The sequence below is a fragment of the Prunus avium genome, chromosome 8 (genome assembly GCF_965620075.1).
Source record: "Prunus avium chromosome 8, drPruAviu1.hap1.1, whole genome shotgun sequence".
NCBI classification, from domain to species: domain Eukaryota; kingdom Viridiplantae; phylum Streptophyta; class Magnoliopsida; order Rosales; family Rosaceae; genus Prunus; species Prunus avium.
The window spans coordinates 30,789,351-30,813,772 of NC_142291.1; the positions used below are offsets into that span (position 1 = coordinate 30,789,351).

Below are 24,422 nucleotides of genomic sequence, written 5' to 3' on the forward strand. Positions count from 1 at the left end.
CTTAACAACAGCATCGTAATCATAATCTCAATTGTTCAATTTCCTCAATTCTCATCTCCCTAAAAAAGAATTAAAAAAATTGAAGAAATAGATTATTGTACAGCAGCCAACCACAACCCACCCTGAACCCAGCATTACCTCCACTTGTCGCCGCCCCATCCCTCTATTTGCCTTCCTTCCTCTCAGTTTCTCTCTCCTCTCTTGTCTTCAATTACATTAATGGATGCATGTCCAATTGAACCCAGTCAACTCATATTCGTTGTTTTCTAGAGAGAGAGATGGAGGGAAGAAGAGAAACAAAGAGGAAGAGAGAGAGAGAGGGAGGGGTTGGTGGGAGGAGAGGCAGAACGACGGTGGATGAATTTTGCCGAATTTTAAGTGTTTGGAAGGCTAAAACAGTTTGCCAAGTTTTTTAGTGTTTTGAAGGCTAAAACAGTAACTTCAAATTCAACTATAAATAAGCTATAACTTTTTTTCTAAAAAATGACACGTGGCAAACTTTGAATGGAAATAGTACTAACTGACGTGGTGGTACAGTACTATTATATAATCTCTCCAAAAGGAGCTCCTTATCTTGCCTCTGGCCAGATCACTCCTATTAGACATGTTCCGAGAGACATAGAGAGCCATTAAAAGTACTTCTATCCATTTTTCATGGCAAAGGGCAAGGACAAGGTAAGGGCTGTTACTATTGACATAAATAATGACAGCCCTAGCAAAAGGCTTGTGGTGTTTCTATCTATTGCCATGGCAACCACTATTCACATGAGATATGAGGAGAGGAATTTGTATAAAATTTTGGTGTGGGAAATAAAAAATTTGACTAAGTATTTATTTAAAAAAATTCTGAATTTTGTAAAGGTTTTAATTTTTTTTTTTCATTACTGACATAATCTTTGACGTCAACAAACCCGGACAACAGCTTAGGCTATTCTTGCCTTTGGGTCAGCCCAAGTTTGTGGAGCCCACCAATAGCACTGGCAACATTTGTCCGCTTGTTACCCTTTTTGGGCCTAGGCCCCCCCTTGCCCGAGCAAAGGGTAGAGCGGTGGAACCGCTCTAATATATGAACTTCCCGAACCAGAAGTCTTGTTGTGATGTTTCATTTTCTATGTGTGGTGTGATTGAAAACGAGTACTCAGTATTTAATCAGCAATTCAAATTGGTGGACATTTTGGGTCCAATTTTTATAACTAATAAGTCTCATAATGCAGATGAAATTTGTGGATACGATCTTTTCCCAAAGTAGGGAAGCAGAGAAACAGAATCCAAATGAATCAAGGACTTTATTATATCACTGCATTTTGAAACCAATGTCACATGCACAACCGACTGCGCATAAACAAAAAGTTGAAAAAAAAACATAAACACATGCATAAATTTTTGTCATTGTATATTAATTTTTTTATTTATAAAATTTTCCAATTATGCACAAAATCACTCTCGACATTTACGAATTGCATTATTGATAACAGACCTTACATAAACGAAATGCATTATTTATATATTGATGAGTCTCACACTCTCACATATATGAAAACTCATTTATATAGGTATAGATGATAGATCGTACACAACATTACTCATTGATGCGAGATTGATTTTACATAATTATCAATTCTATGAAAGATAAAGTTAGCAATGTAATTAGTGAATATGGTACGAATGATTTTATCAAACACAACAAAAGTCAAAACGTTGTAAAAATAGTTGTAACAACATAGAATCCATTTGTATAGACAGTTGTAACAACATGGAATCCATTTGTATAGATGGGCCCTAAGTAGATCAATAACGTATGTAATCAGTAAGTGCGGTATAAATAATTTCATCATGCATTACAAGCCAAGCCACGAGGTTGAAGGAAGAGCTAGAACTATAAATTAATTAAGCCGAGGAGACTAGAGCTAGCTAGGTGCAATTGTTATACACCAAAAAATGGATTCACAAGCTGAACCCAAACTTGAAATTTTCTTTTTCCCATACATTCTTGGTGGTCGCTTGATCCCCATGATAGATTTAGCCAGACTCTTCGCATCTCATGGAGTGAAGGCCACCATTGTCACAACCCCTCACAATGTCCTCCTCTTTCAAAACCCCATCCTCAGAGACCAAAAATTAGGCTATGATATTGGCTTCCACACTCTAAATTTCCCATCAGAAGAGTTTGGCCTACCAAATGGTTGTGAAAATGAGCTCACAACCACTAATGGTGACATGTTCATCAAGCTCTTCATGGCTGCTATGAAGCTTCAAGAGCCTCTTGGGAAGCTCCTTTGTGAGACCAGACCAGACTGTCTCGTCTCCGACAGGCTTTATCCTTGGACAGCAGATGTCACTGATGGGCTTGGCATTCCCCGGATTGTGTTCGATGGGAGTGGTTGCTTCTCTCATTGCGTGGAAGAGAGCCTCAGACGCTACGCACCGCATGAGAGAGTTTTATCTGAAACAGAGGCTTTTGTTGTTCCAGGCCTGCCCAACAAGATTGAGCTGAAGAGGTCAATGCTGCCAGATTATGTCAAAGCTGAAAATGGCTTCACTCTGTTCCTCAATGAGGCTCTGGAGGGTGAGATTAAAAGCTATGGGATTGTGGTCAACAGCTTCTATGAGTTGGAACAAGCTTATGCTGATTATTTTCAAAAGGAGATGAAGAGAAAAACATGGCACATAGGGCCAGTCTCATTGCACAACAGAAGCAACATTGACAAAGTTGAAAGAGGTATTAAAACCTCCATTGATGAGCACAGTTGTTTGAATTGGCTTGATTCTAGAGAACCCAACTCTGTTCTTTACATCAGTTTTGGAAGCATGCCAAGAATCACTTCAGCTCAGCTCTTGGAGATTGCTCATGGGCTTGAAGCCTCCAACCACCCTTTCATTTGGGTGATTGGGAGAATTTTAGATTATTCATCCAGAGAGAAGCAACAAGTAGAAAGTGTTCTGCTTCCTGTTGGGTTTGAAGAAAGAGTTAAAAAATCAAAAAGAGGGCTCATAATCAGAGGCTGGGCTCCTCAGCTTCTGATTCTAGAACATCCAGCAGTTGGGGCTTATATGAACCATTGTGGATGGAACTCAATCATTGAAGGTGTCACAGCTGGTGTGCCTATGATCACATGGCCTTTCTCCTCTGAGCAATTTTACAATGAGAGATTCATTCTCAATGTCATAAGGGTCGGGATTTCAATGGGAAATGAGCACTGGGTTCCATTGAAGGAGCTGCCTAGAGTGACCATCAAGAGTGAGAAAGTAGCCAAAGTTGTGAAAAGACTAATGGGCAGTAAAGAAGCTGAAGTTCTGGCCATGAGAATGAGAGCAGCAGAGTATAGAGACAAAGCCATGAGAGCTTTTGAAGAAGGTGGCTCTTCTTATGCAAATGTTGATGCTTTCATAGCTGAGCTCAAGTCTCGCCGGAAAAATCAAAATGGTCATCTGTAATTTGGTACGACGTTGTTTCATTGTCATCAATAAATGATTAATTTGGACTGGATTGTAAATTTGTAAGTTTTCATTAACTTCACCATCTCCTTCATTTATTGTACTTCCTCCATTATTGAAATAAAGAAATGTAGGGCTATTATTAGAGTGAAATACTTACATGAAATTCAGACCCAAAAAAAAAAAAAAAAAACTTACATGAAACACATCTATCTATCTATCTATCCATCTATCTATGTGTTCTTGTGATAGACAAATTTTTTTCCTCGTTGGGGCAATTAAGCATCTTACATTTATATGGTGTGGTACACTTTCTCAAAAGTACAAATAAAGCTCACCTTTGTGATTATCTCATACAAGTTTGAAATCATGCCAATATCTTTTTATCTTCATTTTCCCTCATATTGTGATGCATAACAAGTTTGGGCTTTGCCTTGTGCCTCTGGTTTAAATTGCCTAGTATTTCTGGTTTAGGATAATTTTTTCTCATGACATGAACATACACGACACAAACATGGGAAAACACGATAGATGGGACCATGTCACAATTACTTGAAAGTGTAGGGGTTGTAATGGACAAGTATCTTGGCTTGGATTTTGTCAAATTACAAGCTATAGATGTGGACAAACATAACCTCACATAAAAAAATATATATCACAACAATGTATAATATAAAAATAAGTGATTCACTACTAATATAATATTAATGCCTTTTGAGATAAAACTCCATATCTAAATGAATTCAGTCAACTTGATTCAATCCATGTTTGACCTGATGAGCTGAATAAATTTAGTGGTGGGCTCGTAATGATTCGTTGCACAACACTAATATGGTGCTTATTTTGTTGTATTACATCTCACCTATATTTTCTAATCACATAGTTGACCGCATATTCTATAAACATGTAATTCACAATTCACCAACAGCTATAGGTGAGATGGCCAATCTTTGTGCGTACATCCAGAATCCAAAATAATTATATGGAATTAAAAACAATGTGCAGCCAACTACTTACTTGTTTAGGTCATATATTGTATAATTTTTATGTCTCTCTTGCTTGTAAATCGAAGGGAATCCAAGATTTTTTTTTACTTTTTCTTTTCTTTTCCTTTGAAACTAGTGATGTACCTATAAATATTTTTTTTATAGAATTTTTAACTCCATGCATGATATCGTATGGTGATATATATATATTTAAGCAAATGAGAGTAGATTTCACAGCCTAGTGCACTTATTATTTGCTTATATATTTTACAACAAACGATATAAGTCATTCATATAAATATGAATATATAACAAAATATTCATTTTTAAAATAAATTCTTCAATATTATTTAATAAGAGTCAAATCCTCAACCTTTTACCTCAACGAAAGAGATAGTATATTCCACACGTGGTGCACAACATTTGTGCACGCGTAGTTGTACCATTGGCTTACATGAATGAATCAACGATACCGTAAGTAATAATTAGCAATACTCATTCCCCACATGTTTTTCTTTAGAATGGTGATGCTCTTAATCCGCTCTAATGGAAAAATTATTGCGTGAATTCAATACACTATATCGGCAGGCAAGCTACGTGGTGTACCAGATACACACAATAACTTATTCTCTCACAATGATATTCAGATCCACTCACTTGATTTGGGAGATAAATGAATATATATCCTACTTCGGATTTATACGCTAACATTGAGAGTTTCTATGTGTGTCAATATTATTAAGGTAGTTTTATTCCTTTTAACTATGTTATTTGAGTGTTATTAGGCACTATTATTATTTGCATAAAAAACTTATGAAAAGGAACTTGTAGCTCCAATGATAGTGAGTATTTCTACCACGCGCGAGTTTAGAGTTCAAATCGCTTCTCTACATTTTACCTCCCTTGTATGTAACCCAAAAAGAGGGCAAAATTTCTAATGAACCCTTGCGGACAAACCTTCTATCTATTATTATGAGGCCCCATTGCAATTTTGGGCTTAAGATTGATGCATGTAAAGTAAAAGAGGCCAGAGTGGCGCTTGAATAGACTATGCCTAAATGATCAATTTTCCTTGCTATAAAAAGAAGTATGGTTGGCTAATTATAAGTAGCATGAAAGTGACGGGAGTAACGTTGTCCAAGGCATTACCACACGCACAAACCACCCTTCGATTATGATATGTCATGTCATGACAAAAGCAATCAAGTTTCATGTGATCATTGATATATTTTCTGCAAAAAGAAAAGAAAAAGAAAAACAATAGAAAAGAAAGTTGAAATTTGAATATGCACGTATCGGAACAGCTTTTACTTTTGGTGGATTGACAAATGGCAGTAGGAAGTTAAAGTTTCATCTCAAAATCAATTGGTAATAGGGGGAGTAGTTCAATTCGTTATAAGAACTTGTAAGATTTCTAATTTTTCAATATCAGACTTTTTAGTTTCACATTCTCACACGCCCCGCACGTGTGACGAATGCTAACAATCCTTCTCGTTGGTATATGTGGGATTTTGGGCCTGCTTTGTCCAAAGATAAATATGAGCTCGATATTGATCATGATAACAGTTGGTTCATCCACAAGTTAAGAGTTATGGTTGGTAAACTAAATTTATTTTTGCAAATACGGTTGAGGTTCTTAATATATTTGTTTGGTAACAAAGGGGGCATGAAGCCCAAAAACAAACAAATCCACCAAGCCTGCCGGCTTAAATAGACGGCCCTTTACCCTAGCAAGACCAATATGATAAAATTCGTATCTAGCTAAATTTATCAAATTTACCTAAATTTCATATAGGCTGGACAAATTGTTCAAAAGTAAAATTGCAACAACAGAACATACACCCTCAAAATTCAAATAGTACTTGCTAGTTAGTCAATAACTCCTCCAATCCCCATAAAGAGCATGAAGTCAATAACTTCAATCGTTCTGGAATCTTTCCCAATTCCAATCGTGGGTAGCGGCTTATCTCTAGATTATTGAGCTTCATCATTGCCCCTTCTTCCACTATCAACTCTTCCAAATCATCTAATAATTGTAGACGTAGAATGTGCAACTGAGGAAACCCTACTTCTGAGGAGTAAACCAGTTTTCTTCTGTTGTATGACCCTTCTCCCAAGAAAAGAAACTTCGGGTTTGGCAACCTCTCAAGTTTACCTATTGAATCTTCCTTAAGATCGGAATACAACAGACTTAGCTTGACGAGGTTCTGTGGGAGTTCAGGTAGCTTGTTTATTCTCCCAGCCAAATGGAGCTTGCGGAGATGCTAAAAATGAGAAAGTCTTATGGGTGTTGGTTGGCTTGTTGTGAAAATGGCCAAGACTTTCACTCACTCCCCTAATGATCTTGTTGTTGATGGACTTTGTGACACAAACAATTATGGATGAATCACACACACACACTTAAGAAACCAACCAAGCACAAAGTGACACAAGTATTTTAGAGGTTCAGCAATTGCCTATATCCTCTTGGTGATCCCCTTGAGAAATTCACTAATGAAAGAATAAGTTACAACTTTGGTTTACACAGAAACCCCCTTTGAACTCTATTCTCTCCTAAGCTCTCTTTTCTCTCTCACCCCTTGCTCAACACTTTGATGCACTCGTGAACACTCTCTCACACTTGGTGTTTCCCTCCTTGGTGTCTAGACTCTCAAGACCCAACTCAGCTCCTATCTTGAACTGATTGCCCTCTCTCCCTTCCTCCCTTGGTGAGTTTAACCTCTTGTGGACATTCTAGCTCCCAGCTACTTGACCACCCCTCATAACCACCACAGTACCTTGTGTGACCATGAGCTTCCCTCCTTTGGCCTTGTAAGAGCAACCTTCTCTATCCAAGGAGCCAAGAGAAAGTAGATTCATTCTTAGTGCAGGTACAAACCTTACCTCACTAAGACTCCAAATTTCACCATCTTGCAACTTGATCTTCATAGTCCCTATGCTCAAAACTTCACATGTAGTTTTGTCTCCCAACATAATCTTGCTTGCCTTCTTCTCCTCATATGTGTCAAACATCAACTTATTTGAACACACATGATATGAGCACCCGGAATCTAAAATCCAACTTGAAGTAGAACTCTTACCCGAAGAACTTGCCATGACTTCCCCGTTACTCTCCTCCGTAACCGTTAAAAGTTCATCACAAATGTCATCATCACACACATTTGCTGAACTTCCGGTTTTCTTTATCTTCTCCTTCCATATCGGACAATTTTGCTTCCAATGCTCCTTAGACCCACACTCGAAGCACCCTTCTTTGTCCTTGAACTTAGCATTCCTCCCGTCGCTTCTCTTGCCTTCACGCTTGCTTGAACAGTTCATTGCGAATAGACTCGCATCTTGAGAGTTCTCCTCCGAACGTTGGGACATCCGGTGATGCGTCATCACATCTTGCACCACCTCCTCAACCTTCAAAGTACTCTTCCTGAACATAAGCGTTGTTCGGAAATGCTTATAAGACGGAGGTAAGGATGTTAGAAACATGAGTGCCTTATCCTCCGTATCATACAACACTTCCATTCTTTGCAAATCAGCAACACATCTATTGAAGCTGCTCAAATGCGCCATTAGATTACCTTCCTCTTCCATCCGAAGATTTATGAGTTTTTCCTTGAGGAAGAGCTTGTTGGACAGCGACTTTCCTGCAAACATCTCTTCGAGCTTCTCCCATGTTTGCTTCGCTGTGTCTTGCATCACGTTGATGAGCACCTTATCTGCGATGAAGTTCTCGATGGCTCCTCTAGCCAACTCGTCTAGAACACCCCACTCCGCGTCTGTCATGGTTGCTGGCTTCTTCTCTTTACCTCCCAAGACAACATTGAGATTTTGTTGTGTAAGGGCTGACTTCATCCTCATTTGCCATAGCATGAAGTTTTCCTTCCCTGTGAAAGACTTCAACTTCACCTTCATGCTGACAGCTTGTGGTTGCCTCCGTTGCATAGAGCTACTTCCACCTTCAGCTTCCATGTCACTTGCCATCTTCAACACACTAGCACTTGCTGCTCAAACACAGCTCTGATACCAAATGTAGAGAACTAAAAACCCACACCAGCAAACTCACAGACAAACAAACCAAACAACACAGCAAGCACGCAGATTCTCAATGCTCAAGCAGCAAAATATTCTCACACAGATACAGAAGAAAAATAGAAGGAAGAAGACTAAAGCTAAAACTGATAAGCTTCATTCAATTAATTCAAACAACAAGCAACAGCACAAAGTACAAATAGAGGCAACGCCTCTTCTGAGAGAGAGAGAGAGAGACTTTTTAGCAGAAACAATAAAAACATCCTAGAGACAAGAGAGTCCTAGAGACAAGAGCGCACATTGCCGACAGCATGCCTGATACAAAATTAGCCATAGTAGCATCACTCCTTGAGCCAATAAACAAAACATATCCTACATAAAGCATGGGCATGCTTTTACAAAGTGAATAAAATATTAAATGTGGCTTTGAATTCGGTGGACTTGGTTTAACTCTCAACATGGCCACCCCTGAATTCCATCGACAAGGATTGAAGGCAGTGCAATCTCTATGTTGGAAACCACCAAGTCTAAGTTTGCTCTTGTTAATTCTACTATCTTCAGTTGTTGCAAATTAGGGTCCGTAAATTGCAAATTAGGGTCCGTAAATTCTTCTATCCAACTTCCATCAGAACATTTTAGGGTCCGTAAATTGCACAAGGTATCCAATATGAGATTCATTGGGTTGGTTCCATGGAGGAGCAAATGTCTCAAATTCTTCAACTTCCAAATAACATCGGGGAAACAATACGAATGTGTAAATTTGAAAATTCTCATAGTTATATTTTACTTTTGATGAGAAGCTATATTCTACTTTAAGTGTCTGTAGATTCTTTAGTTTTCCAATCCATCGTGGAAGCTGGAGTCCGAAGGGGACCTGTATCAAAGATAATCCTAGATACCTCAGTTGAATTAGGTTTCCCACTGCACTTAGTGCTTGAGATGGAAAGGGAACACCATCTAGGACCATGAGCAACTTGAAATCCTTGTAAATAAAACCGTTTTTCAAATACCCTACGTTGAATAATTGAAGGGAGCGTAAGTAAGAGGCATACGGCTTTAGAAAAACATACAAATCATGTTCACCATGGATTGTAAGCCTCCGAGATTTGTTGCGTTGTGATGTTGGCGATGCAACTTGGTGCTTACTATAAATTTCAAAAAAACTTTCCTCATTCCCCTTTGAGATAGAGAAGTCTCTGAGAAGATCATGCATGCGAATGGTTTTAACCTTTCCAAGTGAGGTTAATGCTGCCACTTGGATCATGCACCTATCAACCAATTCGTTTAAGCAATTTTCAGCAACACCTTCCGCCGGTTCTTCTCCTTATTGTGGTAAGAATTGTTCTACAACCAACAAGTGTATCAACTTTATTTTTGATATAGAGGAATCCTCGGGAAAAAGACCCAAATGGAGAAAACATGATTTTAAGTTGAAAGGCAAATCATTATAGCTTAGAGCTAAAATTGCAGAAACGCGATCTTGATCAATGAGACGCCAGGTGATGTTTTGAAGCACGTGTCTCCATTCCTTTGCTGTCTTCCTTTTCGTGGACAATAATCCTCCAAGCACCACCACTACTAGTGGCAGACCATCACATTTCACCATCATCTCTCTTCCAATCTTCTCCAAATCACAAGGCATATCCTTTCCTGGGAGTGCTTTCTTGCGAAACAATTCCAAGCTTTCATCTTGTGTTAAAAATTGGGGTTCAAGTGGTTCGCTCGTGGGATCTGCATATAAAGCAACTTCCTTATTTCGGGTGGTGAGCATCACTTTACTTCCCATCTTTCCACTTGGAAATGCAGATTGGAAGCTATCCCAGACCTCCGTTTCCCAGATATCATCAAGAACAACTAGATACCTCATCTCTTTCAACAATTGATGCAACTTCAATACCAACGCCTCCTCTTCCAATTTCTTCAAATCATCTATATTGCAATCAGGATTTGTAGCTACAATTATCCCTTCTAGAGTGTCTCTTCTACTGTAATCTTTTGATACATAAACAAATGCTTTGCAATCAAATTGGTTTTCGATATCACTATGGTTGTACAATTTTTTTGCAAGAGTGGTTTTGCCGAGACCTCCCATGCCCACAATAGAAACCACAAGGCGACGTGGCTCTATGCGAGATAGTTGTCTTAGCAATGTTTTGGTATCTTCTACAAGATCAACCAAATCATCCTCCTCGATACTGGGCAATGTCTGTCTCCACCATCGCAGCCTTTCATTTGCGGAAGCAATCGTCCCTTCATGTCCCTCTCGACCAGTGCTAGTGAACCCAAAATGTTCTTTTTGGCTTGAAATGTTTTGGACCCTAGACTGGATTTTTCCAATCTTCTTTCTGACCTCGTAAAGATTGATCAACTTTGCAGGTATGTTCGATGAACTGTGAGATGCTGCTTTGGCGATGTAATTAAGTTTCTAAAACATCTTCAGCATCTAGGGCCACTTCTCTTATTTGAGACACCCAATTGCGAAGTCTTTCATTTTTCTCTTTCTTTGCATCTGCGTCCTTGAGAAAACTTTGCATCCACTGCAATTCATCTCGCAGTTGCTCAACCTTGTCACCCACACCTTCCAAGAGATGTGCTTCTTCAGTGATCCAGTTTGTGAGCTTTCCGACGATAGTCGAAACTACAAACTCCGCCATTTTCTGTCTCTAATCTGGCTCCCTCTCTGTATCTTGTTTCCAACAATAAAAGTGGTTATCTCTTAATAATGGAGATTCATTGTTCTAGTTTTTGATTCCCTTAACAAATATAACGTGACAAATGCTTTCGAAAAATTGAAGTTTTTTTTTGTCGTTGTTCAATTGAAGATTCAGAAAAGGCCAAATGGCAAATACCCAAAGGGGAGCCAAAACCCGAGAAACCGAACAGACATGCCAAAACATCACCGAAGAAACTAAAGCAAAAGGGGGATGCTATCCAAAGACATAGACTAGCCAAAAAGAAACACCATAAACCAGATAGGACAATAGATCATGGAAGTGACGGACCTATTAAGGCGCAAGGAGGTGTCGCTGCACCTCCCCTTGCCGGAAAAACCATTGTAGGTGCTTCAAATTGCTCATTTGCTCAACTGGTGTACATATTACCTTATTTCCATTTTTAACATTTAAGTAAATGTCTTTATCCTTTTACTTTCATTTATTTTTATATTATTCAATTTATTTAAGTTTACAATGTAAATAAGGAAGTACCCCCCATTTGGATTCAAATAAAAATACTAGAAAATCAAATTCCCACCAAATCAAAATATGAAAAATCGGTTTTAGTGCAAAATACAATTTAGGCTAAAAATGATGGCTCATTAAGTCAATATATACTTCATACTAAAATCTCATAAAATCAAGTTTTCTTATTTGATGTGTAAGGAATAAAAGCCGCCAAAAATTATCTTGAGAAAATGATTATTATGAAAAACCATTTTTCATACTTAGTCAATATTGCACCTCCGCTAAAAAATTTCTGGATCCACCAATGCATGGAACAGAATATCATATGGTTTGTGCCTCTTACTTAAATTGCGTGTATCTCTGATTTAGGATAATTTCACATGACATGAATATGCAGGACACAAATATAGTAAAACACGGTAGAAGGGACCATGTCACACTTGCTTGAAAGTGTAGGGGTTGTAATGGATAATTATCGTGGCTTAAATCTTGTCAAGTTACAAGCTATAGATGTGGACAAACATAACCTCACATAGAAAACGTATCACAACAATGTACAATATAAAAATAGGTGATTCACTACTAATAATATTAATACCTTTTGAGGTAAAACTCTATATCTAAATGAGTTTAATCAACCTGATTCAATCCATATTTGACCTGATGAGCTTAATAAAATTTAGTAGTGGGCTCATAATGATTCGTTGCAACACTGATGTGGTGCTTATCTTATAGAATTACATCGGTGCTATATTTTCTAATATACGAGCATTTGTTCAAAATTGTAATCATACTAGAAACAACATATATATACTTAAGGTTTTCTTTTATTGAGAAATGTATTTCAATTTTGATAATTTTAGACCAGCAATTTTATCTAGTACGCAATCATGCCTTACAAATTTAATATTGTTAAGAAAAAAGAGACTTGTTACAAGTCACTTGTAACTTGTAACTTGTAATTTAAGTGATTAAGAGTATTTATTCATGTAATCAAGGTCTTAGGTTTGATTTTCTCCTTCCTTAATATCGCTTGTATCAAAATATTATTAAGAAAAACAAAAAAATTCTTGCAATTTGGACTGATTGCAAACGTTTTAAAATGACAAAAAATATCGTCACATGCGATGGTTGTATAACACCACAACTAATTCCATCTATTAATTTAAAGGAGTTTAAGATTTGGACTTAATTGCAACAAACAAAATGTACAGACTGAATTGTGAAAATGAAAATAACAAGGATTAAAAATGTAAATTTGAAAAAGAAAATACACAATGCAACTAAATACAGTGCCCCTAGCAAAGGAGAAAAACTTTCCTGGCACGGGGATGCCAGGTCAATTTTCCAACTCAGTATCCCAAGCCAATAGAATACTGCCACTTGCCAATCTTTTTTAAAAACTTTTAAAAACATATTTTAATAAAAAAAATCAACCAAAAAGTAAAGTTTATCTCTTATCCAATCTCTACATCCGTGCAAGCTCTTTTACTTCTTAATTAATTTTTTGGAAAAACTACATAAAACCCCCCAACCTATAGGGTCATTTAAAAGTTCATACCCGATTTTAGGGATATTTACTAGTACATACTCAACGTCATAGAAACCCTACAAATTGCCCCCTCCATTAGCCAAACCGTTAATGAATCTGTTAAATATTGATGTGTCAAATATAGACCCCATTTTTTAATAAGGTGGACTTACAGGTGGACTTCCATGTAGACAAACAAATAATTAAAAAAATCTTTATTTTTTCAAATATTAAAAAGAGGTAAATTATATTAAATAAATAAAAATTCAAAATTCAAAACAAAAAAATCTCCCATAGTCTCTTCCTCACCCAGCCAACCCCACCACGACCTCAACAACAAAATCGAAAACCAGGTTTACTCAAATGAATCAGAGGGGAGATAATGAGTGGCCATGGCTATAGTGCAAGTGAGCTCATCAAGAATCAACTATGCCTTTGGAGGTATCCCTCCATGGATAAAGTCGGAAGCTTGAATCGTTACACATCCAGAGATACGAAAGGCTCACGCAAATGTTGTGCCTTCTATGGTTGAAGCAAGTATAAGGCCAACATAGGTACGTAGAGATTGTACTTTTATTCATAATATGAACGTTTGAAGGATATGCTATGCTTTGTATTAATTTTGTAATTTTTGTTTGGACATCTTATTTGAACAAGTGTAATGTGCTCATTTTGATGTATTAAGGCCAACATATTTTGCAAAGGAGAACAATATAATCTTTAGTTTGGCAAAATTACGTTTTTGTAGATGTGACGTAGTGTTCTCCTTTTCTTTTTGTTATGTTATTTGGCCGAGGTTACACTTTTGTACAAGAGAATAATTCCGCACTCCTTTTCCTTTTTGTTGTACTATTTGGCCAAAAGACTACTTTTGTACATGAGATTAAGTTTATGCTCTTCCTTAATATGTTATTTGAAGAAGGATTAGTCAATTATAAATCCATTCATGCAAATTACCCACGTTACACTTGATCACAGAAAAAAAAACATATTTCTTCTTTGAGTTATTGATATCATGCGAAAAGGAAAAAAGAACATACTTCTTCTTTGAGTTATTAATATTAGAAACAAAATTGTACAGCAAACTAAATTTTATTAGCATTACTTCATTATTTTAAAAAAAATGTCATTAGTTGTAACAATAAAATACATCACGTCATTAAAAAAAATATAATATAAAAAATTTGTATGGATAGAAGAGAGGAAGGGGAGGGATTGAACAGAGACAAGAACAATTATTTTACAGATGGAATGTTTTTGCATAGGAGACGCAAGAGGGTTGGCAGAAAAAGAAAAGAATGTAAAACATTAATTTAGTTTGGGAAAAAAAAATTAATTGGGGGAGTAAAAGAGCTGGTACGGATGTAGAGATGGGATTTGAGAAAACCTTTACTTTTAGTTGATTTTTTTAATTAAAATATATTATTAAAAGTTTTTAAAGAAAATTGGCAGGTGGCAGTATCCTATTGGCTTGATATAATGAGGTGAAAAACTGACGGGGCATCCCCGGGCCAGGAACCCATCAAACAGTCAACCTCTTCCTCCTATTTTGTCCAAATTGCCCACGACCTTGCTAATTAGAACCTAATGGATCGCACACCGTTAAACTTGAGTTATTTGAGAAACCGTTATGGAGATGATGAATTGAAGAGATCAATTAAGATTTGTTAATTGGTTAAGGCAAAATTAATTTAAACGACACGTGATGTCGGAATAGGCTTCAAACGGGAATTTTGAATTCCGGGCTCGTTGGGTTTTATCCTTTTGGACATGGAGATTGGGTTGTATGAAAACATAAATTAAATTGAGCCCAAGAGGCCCAATTTCAAGGGATGGACGTTCATATGGGCTTTTGGTTTGCTAGAGTCAACTTGTTGACTTAAGAAAAAGATGACTATCATCTTTTTGAAGCCTAAGAGGGTCATTAGTGAAAAACAAGAGAGAGAAAGAAAGCTCTAGTCTTCCAAAAACTCTCTCTACACTTTCATACCATCTTAGTGAGGGATCACTAGCATCATCCTCTCACTAAGCTCATCATCTTCTTCTCAAGCTCTAGTTGGTGAAGAGACTTAGAGGTTACCTATTTTGGTGACTTTTGGAGAACCTCCTAAGTTGAAGTTTTGAAGGAGTCATTCAAGCTTCAACAACAAGGTGGAGATTTTGAAGGAGCCATTCAAGTTTCAACAACTTTGGTGGAATTCGATGATAGGGTTGAAAGCACGCACCAAGGGTAACTCCTCCTTCCAATCTTACTAGAAGTATGTTCTAGGAAAGTAGTACAACTATCACTTGGCTTAAAAGATTCATGGGAAAAGTTTTTGTTTTTGAACTCATAGATGCATGCTTAAGCTTCCGTTGCCATGATTTTAATTATCTATGTTGATGTTCAAATGAAACTCATGATTTTCTAAAGGTTTCCTTCACAAAGGGGAGCCAAAACCCAAGAAACCGAACAGACATGCCGAAATGTCACCGGAGAAACTAAAGCAAAAGAGGGATGCTATCCAAAGACATAGACTAGCAAAAAAGAAACACCATAAACCAGATAGGACAATAGAACATGGAAGTGACGGACCTATTAAGGCGCAAGGCCTGCACCTCCCCTTGCCGGAAAAACCATTGTAGGTGCTTCAAATGGCCTCTTTGCTCAATTGGTGTACATATTACCTTATTTCCATTTTTAACATTTAAGTAAATGTCTTTGTCCTTTTACTTTCATTTATTTTTATATTACTCAATTTACCTAAGTTTACAATGTAAATGAGGAAGTACCCCCCATTTGGATTCAAATAAAAATACTAGAAAATCAAATTCCCACCAAATCAAAATATGAAAAATCGGTTTTAGTGCAAAATACGATTTAGGCTAAAAATGATGGCTCATTAAGTCAATATATACTTCATACTAAAATCTCATAAAATCAAGTTTTCTTATTTGATGTGTAAGGAATAACAGCCGCCAAAAATTATCTTGAGAAAATGATTATTCTGAAAAACCATTTTTCATACTTAGTCAATATTGCACCTCCGCTAAAAAATCCCTGGATCCACCAATGCATGGAACAGAATATCATATGGTTTGTGCCTCTTACTTAAATTGCGTGTATCTCTGATTTAGGATAATTTCACATGACATGAATATGCAGGACACAAATATAGTAAAACACGGTAGAAGGGACCATGTCACACTTGCTTGAAAGTGTAGGGCTTGCAATGGATAATTATCGTGGCTTAAATCTTGTCAAGTTACAAGCTATAGATGTGGACAAACATAACCTCACATAGAAAACGTATCACAACAATGTACAATATAAAAATAGGTGATTCACTACTAATAAAATTAATACCTTTTGAGGTAAAACTCCATATCTAAATGAGTTTAATCAACCTGATTCAATCCGTATTTGACTTGATGAGCTTAATCAAATTTAGTAGTGGGCTCATAATGATTCCTTGCAACACTGATGTGGTGCTTATCTTATAGAATTACATCGGTGCTATATTTTCTAATATTTGAGCATTTGTTCAAAATTGTAATCATACTAGAAACAACATATATATACTTAAGGTTTTCTTTTATTGAGAAATGTATTTCAATTTTGACAATTTTAGACCAGCAATTTTATCTAGTACGCAATCATGTCATACAAATTTAATATTGTTAAGAAAAAAGAGACTTGCTACAAGTCACTTGTAACTTGTAACTTGTAATTTAAGTGATTAAGAGTATTTATTTATGTAATCAAGGTCTTAGGTTTGATTTTCTCCTTCCTTAATATCGCTTGTATCAAAATATTATTAAGAAAAACAAAAAAATTCTTGCAATTTGGACTGATTGCAAACGTTTTAAAATGACAAAAAATATCGTCACATGGGATGGTTGTATAACACCACAACTAATTCCATCTATTAATTTAAAGGAGTTTAAGATTTGGACTTAATTGCAACAAACAAAATGTACAGACTGAATTGTGAAAATGAAAATAACAAGGATTAAAAATGTAAATTTGAAAAAGAAAATACACAATGCAACTCAATACAGTGGCCCTAGCAAAGGAGAAAAACTTTCCTGGCACGGGGATGCCAGGTCAGTTTTCCAACTCAATATCCCAAGCCAATAGAATACTGCCACTTGCCAATCTTTTTTAAAGACTTTTAAAAACATATTTTAATCAAAAAATCAACCAAAAAGTAAAGTTTATCTCTCATCCAATCTCTACATCCGTGCAAGCTCTTTTACTTCTTAATTAATTTTTTGGAAAAACTACATAAAACCCCCCAACCTATAGGGTCATTTAAAAGTTCATACCCGATTTTAGGGATATTTACTAGTACATACTCAACGTCATAGAAACCCTACAAATTGCCCCCTCCATTAGCCAAACCGTTAATGAATCTGTTAAATATTGATGTGTCAAATATAGACCCCATTTTTTAATAAGGTGGACTTACAGGTGGACTTCCATGTAGACAAACAAATAATTAAAAAAATCTTTATTTTTTCAAATATTAAAAAGAGGTAAATTATATTAAATAAATAAAAATTCAAAATTCAAAACAAAAAAATCTCCCATAGTCTCTTCCTCACCCAGCCAACCCCACCACGACCTCAACAACAAAATCGAAAACCAGGTTTACTCAAATGAATCAGAGGGGAGATAATGAGTGGCCATGGCTATAGTGCAAGCGAGCTCATCAAGAATCAACTATGCCTTTGGAGGTATCCCTCCATGGATAAAGTCGGAAGCTTGAATCGTTACACATCCAGAGATACGAAAGGCTCACGCAAATGTTGTGCCTTCTATGGTTGAAGCAAGTATAAGGTCAACATAGGTACGTAGAGATTGTACTTTTATTCATAATATGAACGTTTGAAGGATATGCTATGCTTTGTATTAATTTTGTAATTTTTGTTTGGACATCTTATTTGAACAAGTGTAATGTGCTCATTTTGATGTATTAAGGCCAACATATTTTGCAAAGGAGAACAATATAATCTTTAGTTTGGCAAAATTACGTTTTTGTAGATGTGACGTAGTGTTCTCCTTTTCTTTTTGTTATGTTATTTGGCCGAGGTTACACTTTTGTACAAGAGAATAATTCCGCACTCCTTTTCCTTTTTGTTGTACTATTTGGCCAAAAGACTACTTTTGTACATGAGATTAAGTTTATGCTCTTCCTTAATATGTTATTTGAAGAAGGATTAGTCAATTATAAATCCATTCATGCAAATTACCCACGTTACACTTGATCACAGAAAAAAAAACATATTTCTTCTTTGAGTTATTGATATCATGCGAAAAGGAAAAAAGAACATACTTCTTCTTTGAGTTATTAATATTAGAAACAAAATTGTACAGCAAACTAAATTTTATTAGCATTACTTCATTATTTTAAAAAAAATGTCATTAGTTGTAACAATAAAATACATCACGTCATTAAAAAAAATATAATATAAAAAAATTATATGGATAGAAGAGAGGAAGGAGAGGGATTGAACAGAGACAAGAACGATTATTTTACAGATGGAATGTTTTTGCATAGGAGACGCAAGAGGGTTGGCAGAAAAAGAAAAGAATGTAAAACATTAATTTAGTTTGGGAAAAAAAAATTAATTGGGGAGTAAAAGAGCTGGTACGGATGTAGAGATGGGATTTGAGAAAACCTTTACTTTTAGTTGATTGTTTTAATTAAAATATATTATTAAAAGTTTTTAAAGAAAATTGGCAAGTGGCAGTATCCTATTGGCTTGATATAATGAGGTGAAAAACTGACGGGGCATCCCCGGGCCAGGAACCCATCAAACAGTCAATCTCTTCCTCCTATTTTGTCTCCATCCTAAAATCCTAACCTCCAAAACCATTTCTCAATCTCTCTCTTTCTCTCTGCATCCATGGATTCATCAGAAACTCCAGTTGTCATGTACTTCTTCCCATTTGTAGGAGGAGGCCACCAAATCCCAATGATAGACATAGCAAGAGTCTTCTCCTCCCACGGAGCCAAAGCCACAATCCTAACCACCACACCCGCCAACGGCCTGCGTTTCCGAAGCTCCATCCGCCGCGACCAAAGCCTCAACCTCCCGATCACCATCCGCGTCCTCGACCTCCCAAACGACGCCGTCTCGCCCGACTCCTCCATGTCCGCAGCCCCCTTCACAGACACCTCCGTCCTCCGAGAACCCTTCAAGCTTTTCCTCACCCAAAACCTACCCGACTGCATCGTCATCGACGTCTTCCACCGCTGGGCGGCTGATGTCATCGACGGGCTTAACATCAAACGAGTGGTGTTCAATGGAAATGGCTTCTTCTCTCGCTGCGTCAGCGAGTGTATCGGCCGATACGCGCCGCATGAGCAACTGGGTTCTGATTCTGAGCCATTTCTGGTGCCTCAAATTCCTGATAGGATCGAATTGACGAGGTCTCAGCTGCCCCCTTTTGCAAGAAACAAACCAGGGCTTCCTGATAAAATTGGAAAAGCAGAGGAGAAGGCTTTTGGGGTTGTGGTGAATAGTTTCTATGAATTGGAGCCAAAATATGTGGAGTATTTTAAGACTGTGTTGGGGAAAAAGGCATGGCTTGTTGGCCCAGTTTCTCTGTGCAACAGAAACAATGCCGATAAGACTGAGAGAGGCCAAGCAGCCTCAGTTGATGAACAGAGCCTCCGAAATTGTTTGAGCTGGTTGGATTCTAAAGAACCCAACTCGGTCGTTTACATCAGTTTCGGCAGCTTGGCTCGGTTGCCGCCCGCCCAGCTCCTCGAGATCGCACATGGGCTCGAGGCCTCGACCCACAATTTCATTTGGGTTGTTGGGAAGATTTTTAGATGCGCAGAGAACGAAGGTCATGTTGGGGACGACGAGAATTGGGTTCCTCTGGGATTTGAAGAGAGAATGATGGAGATGAAGAGAGGGATTTTGATAAGGGGATGGGCCCCGCAGATATTGATGCTGGAGCATGGCGCTGTTGGGGGGTTTATGAGCCACTGTGGCTGGAACTCGACGTTGGAGAGTGTGACTGCTGGGGTCCCCATGATGACGTGGCCGCTGTCGGCGGAGCAATTCTACAATGAGAAGCTGATAACTGATGTGTTGGGGATTGGAGTCCAGGTTGGGAGCAAAGAGTGGGTGTCGTGGAATGCGGAGAGGGAGGAGTTGGTGGAGAGAGAGAAGGTGGAAGCGGTGGTGAGGAGGGTGATGGGTGGCGGTGAGGAGGCGGAGGAGATGAGGAAGCAAGCGAGAGCGCTTGAGGAGAAGGCTAGGAGAGCCGTCGAAGAAGGTGGTTCCTCGTATGAAGGGGTGGATGCTTTGATTTCAGAGCTCAAATCATTGAGAAAGAATTAGTCAGCAAAGTTAATGATTTTCCATAAATGGGGCCAACATGCTGTATAATCACATGTCCCATTTGTAGAAACGTTGTAGCAATAATGCACTTTATATCAGCGGACGGGTGGACTGGCTTGAGTTAGGATAGGTAGCCAGAACAGTATGTAAGTGATTTACATCCTCTATATGTGACCTTCATGTCCATACCAGTATCACAAACACAAACATAAACATAAAAAGCACCACCACCCGAATTTTTCTAAAACCCTACACCTCTTCATCTTCATTTCTAGTCCCAAGCATGAGTAGTGAAAACCGAGAGTTGCACATATTCTTGTTCCCTTTCATGGCTTATGGGCACATGATACCAGTCTCAGACATGGCAAAGCTATTTGCAGCACAAGGAGTGAAGACAACCATAATCACAGATTCACAACCCCTCTCAACGCCCCAACATTCTCTAAATCCACCCGATCAAGAAAAACCAACTCCGGCCGCATCGAAATCGAAATCAAAACCATCAAGTTCCCTTCTCAAGAGGCTGGGCTGCCAGAAGGGTGTGAGAATCTAGACTCACTCCCCACACCAGAATTCGCCAATAATTTCTCTAAAGCATTGGGCTTGCTCCAAGAACCACTCGAACGGCTGCTATTTGAAGACCAACCGTCTTGCCTTGTAGCTGGCATGTTTTTTCCTTGGGCAACTGATGCTGCTGCAAAATTTGGCATTCCAAGGCTCGTTTTTCATGGGATTAGTTTCTTCGCTTTGGCTGCATCAGATTGTGTGAGGCGATATCAACCTTTCAAGAACATGTCATCTGATTCAGAACCCTTTGTGATTCCCAATCTTCCAGGGGAGATCAAGATGACAAGAGCCCAAGTGCCTTATTTTTTGAAGGAGAATATTGAAAATGACTTGACCCAGTTAATGAAACAAGCTCATGACTCTGAGGTGGGGAGCTATGGTATTGTTGTCAATAGTTTCTATGAACTTGAACCAGTTTATGCAGATTATTACAGAAAGCTCTTAGGGAGGAAGGCATGGCATATTGGTCCTCTTTCTCTGTGCAACAGGGACAATGAGGAAAAATCATATAGAGGAAAGGAAGTTTCTATTGATGAGCACGAATGTTTGAAGTGGCTTAATTCAAAGAAACCCAATTCAGTTGTTTATGTGTGCTTTGGGAGTATGGCTAGATTCAGTAATTCTCAGCTGAAGGAGATTGCAGCTGGGCTTGAGGCTACTAGGCTGGAGTTCATTTGGGTTGTGAGGAGAGGCAAAAATGATGATGATGTGGGCAAAGAGGATTGGTTGCCTGAAGGGTTTGAGGAGAGGATGGAAGGAAAAGGGCTAATCATAAGAGGGTGGGCTCCACAAGTCCCGATTCTTGATCATGGGGCTGTTGGGGGATTTGTGACTCATTGTGGGTGGAATTCCACATTGGAAGGAATTGCTGCTGGGTTGCCTATGGTGACATGGCCAGTTTCTGCAGAGCAATTTTACAATGAGAAGTTGGTGACCCAAGTGCTGAAAATTGGGGTTGGTGTTGGTGATCAGATGTGGGTGAGTGTTGAGGGTGATAGCGTCAAGAGGGAAGCTATTGAAAAAGCTGTGACTCAGATTATGGTGGGTGAGGAAGCAGAGGAAATGAGAAGCAGATCCAAGGGACTAGCAGAGCAGGCAAGATGGGCTATTGAGAAAGGAGGATCATCCCATTTTGATTTGAATGCTTTAATAGAAGAGTTGAGTTGCCAAAGGTAAAGTTGGACCTCACATACAAAATGAAATTTTAATTGATGGGAAGGGTTTGCAGGGAAGATGGGGTGATGGGTTATTTATCTTATATTATTTTATATTTTTGTTGTAAACTCAAAGGTTATGGATCTCCACTATAAGGATATTGTAATTCCTATCATTATACCTATAAAAGGTTGTTGTAACGTACTATTTAAGGGTGGTAAATAACGATGTATTTCCTATGCCTATAAATAGTAGGCACAAAAAATAAATAAAATATACTTTAGCCTTGAGTTATTGAGAATTATTTATTTACCTTTTATGCCTATAAATATTTTATCTATTTATTTTATAACACTTTATCATCACAAATACTCTCTACAAATACCAACTGAGATCTCCGACCAAAACCCACATAAATATAGTCATCATTTACCTCTCTGAAATAACTCGAAGTCTTCGAGGAGGATTTTGGCCAAGCTGTTGGCTTGCTTTGCTGTCAAGTTCAGAGATGTGATGAGTCAGTGTTGCTGGATGAATCAGCTAGCCAACCAAGTGCGCTTGAGTGTATTTCTTATTCTGATATCACCACCATGGTTGCAAGGGATAAGCCCTCTGCCTTTCTTTTATCTTGTTCATTTATCAAATTATATATATAAGCTTATATTGAGGATCCTACTTATTATAAAATTAAAATAAATTTTTCCAAAGATCATCTACGCTTCAAACTTTAATCAAGCAACCCGAAAATCCCAACAATACGCCTTCCTTCTTTTAACTTCATAATTGATATTTGGCTGCGATTGTTTCTTCTTGTGGGCTTTCTTGCCAATTTCAAACCAACTTTTTTTCTTTATTTTCCTTCGTAAGAATTTACCCATATTTTTTCCTACATAAAAATTCTATTCCATTTCCTTTCCAAAAAAATTTGAAATTTCAATATCCATTATGATTCGAAAAACTCCGAACATTCAGAATTTTCTGAAAATTTCGAGTTGTTTTTGGAAAATTTCGGAACATAGTACAAAAGTTTTAAACATGCCCAACCATTATTATATTATAGTACTTGGATGTTGTTATTCTTTATGGAATAACCATTCTATGTCTATTTGGTCATTAAATTATATTTAGTTCAACATGGAATTAGTAATTGTATATAGTCTAAGCTTGAAACCCCAATATATTTCGGAATTTGAAAATTTTCAAAATCTTGAGATTCCAATCCAACATTTTTTATTTTTTATTTTCAGAATTTTCGAATTTCAAAAGTTTTTAATATCCGAATTAATTTGGACTTGTCAAAAGTAGAAATTTTTATATCGGAATCGGTTAGAATTAGATTTTCCAATCTAACTTGCACCCATAATATGTACAAAAGTAAAAAGAAAATAAAAGGGACAATTTCATGGAGTCCTTTTCTGATATTGATTATGAAGTTCCACCTCATTATTAATGTTATCCAACCCCATCCATATATATGTACACTCACTTCATAGTTTGAACAACACACCAAACTCTCTCATTTATGTCATTCTTATCTATTAACACTTGTAAAGTCTCTATAAAATTTATTTCAACGATCCGTGGGTCGAACTCTTAAACAGTCGCTAATGATACCCTATAATTTTTTTTCAACGATACAAACCATCTATTCAAGTCTTCATTCATAGATAATTTTTGAAAAAAAATCAGATAAATTGAAAATCATTAAGGCATTGCAAACAACAAAATAGACGAACACGGTGCTTGAAGAACAGATTAAATAACAATCATCTAATTGAGTGGTCAAATGGTTTCAAATTGAAGTAATTTTTTTTACAGAAATGATCTTTGAGTGGTTGCTAATGAGTTGCTTTTCACATGAGCTAAATCTGTCCAACTCTATTATTTTCAAACAACCAAATGTTACAATTGATTTTGTTGAAAATGGCAAACTGATTTTAATAAAATAAATTTCATAAATAAAGTAGGTAAGGAAATCATATATATCCTTGTGAGAAGAGGGTCTTCTTGTACACTCACGAGGCTACTTTCACCTAATAGTCTTTGTTTCTTGGACTAACACCTAATGTTCAGGGTGGACCTTTAGGGTGAGTGGAAGGGCCATGGCCTCCAATTAAGGGGGCCCCTAAATTATTGTATATCTATATATATAAACCAAAAGGCAGAGAATGGTGAAACATTCAAAATACCAGAAAATGTCCT

General features: G+C 37.4%; 3 protein-coding genes and 1 pseudogene across 3 annotated transcripts; 3 read left to right on the forward strand and 1 right to left on the reverse strand.

The window, feature by feature from the left end:
* Positions 1 to 1,877: 1,877 nt before the first annotated feature.
* On the forward strand, positions 1,878 to 3,488 carry LOC110765165 (abscisate beta-glucosyltransferase-like). Its single transcript, XM_021968239.2, has one exon. It carries the CDS (start codon positions 1,939 to 1,941, stop codon positions 3,433 to 3,435), a length of 1,497 nt encoding a protein of 498 aa, XP_021823931.1. The 5' UTR covers positions 1,878 to 1,938; the 3' UTR covers positions 3,436 to 3,488.
* A 2,798-nt stretch (positions 3,489 to 6,286) lies between these two features.
* LOC110765137 (putative disease resistance protein At1g50180) lies at positions 6,287 to 11,098 on the reverse strand (annotated as a pseudogene).
* A 7,857-nt stretch (positions 11,099 to 18,955) lies between these two features.
* Positions 18,956 to 20,498, forward strand: LOC110765171 (abscisate beta-glucosyltransferase-like). The gene has a single exon (XM_021968243.2). It carries the CDS (start codon positions 19,050 to 19,052, stop codon positions 20,496 to 20,498), a length of 1,449 nt encoding a protein of 482 aa, XP_021823935.2. The 5' UTR covers positions 18,956 to 19,049.
* Positions 20,499 to 20,537: 39 nt separating this feature from the next.
* Positions 20,538 to 22,493, forward strand: LOC110765170 (putative UDP-glucosyl transferase 73B6). The gene has a single exon (XM_021968242.2). It carries the CDS (start codon positions 21,165 to 21,167, stop codon positions 22,239 to 22,241), a length of 1,077 nt encoding a protein of 358 aa, XP_021823934.2. The 5' UTR covers positions 20,538 to 21,164; the 3' UTR covers positions 22,242 to 22,493.
* Positions 22,494 to 24,422: the final 1,929 nt, after the last annotated feature.

Coding starts and splice junctions, on each gene's coding strand:
- LOC110765165 (XM_021968239.2), top strand. CDS start 1,939: ATGGATTCACAAGCTGAACCCAAACTTGAAATTTTCTTTTTCCCATAC.
- LOC110765171 (XM_021968243.2), top strand. CDS start 19,050: ATGGATTCATCAGAAACTCCAGTTGTCATGTACTTCTTCCCATTTGTA.
- LOC110765170 (XM_021968242.2), top strand. CDS start 21,165: ATGTTTTTTCCTTGGGCAACTGATGCTGCTGCAAAATTTGGCATTCCA.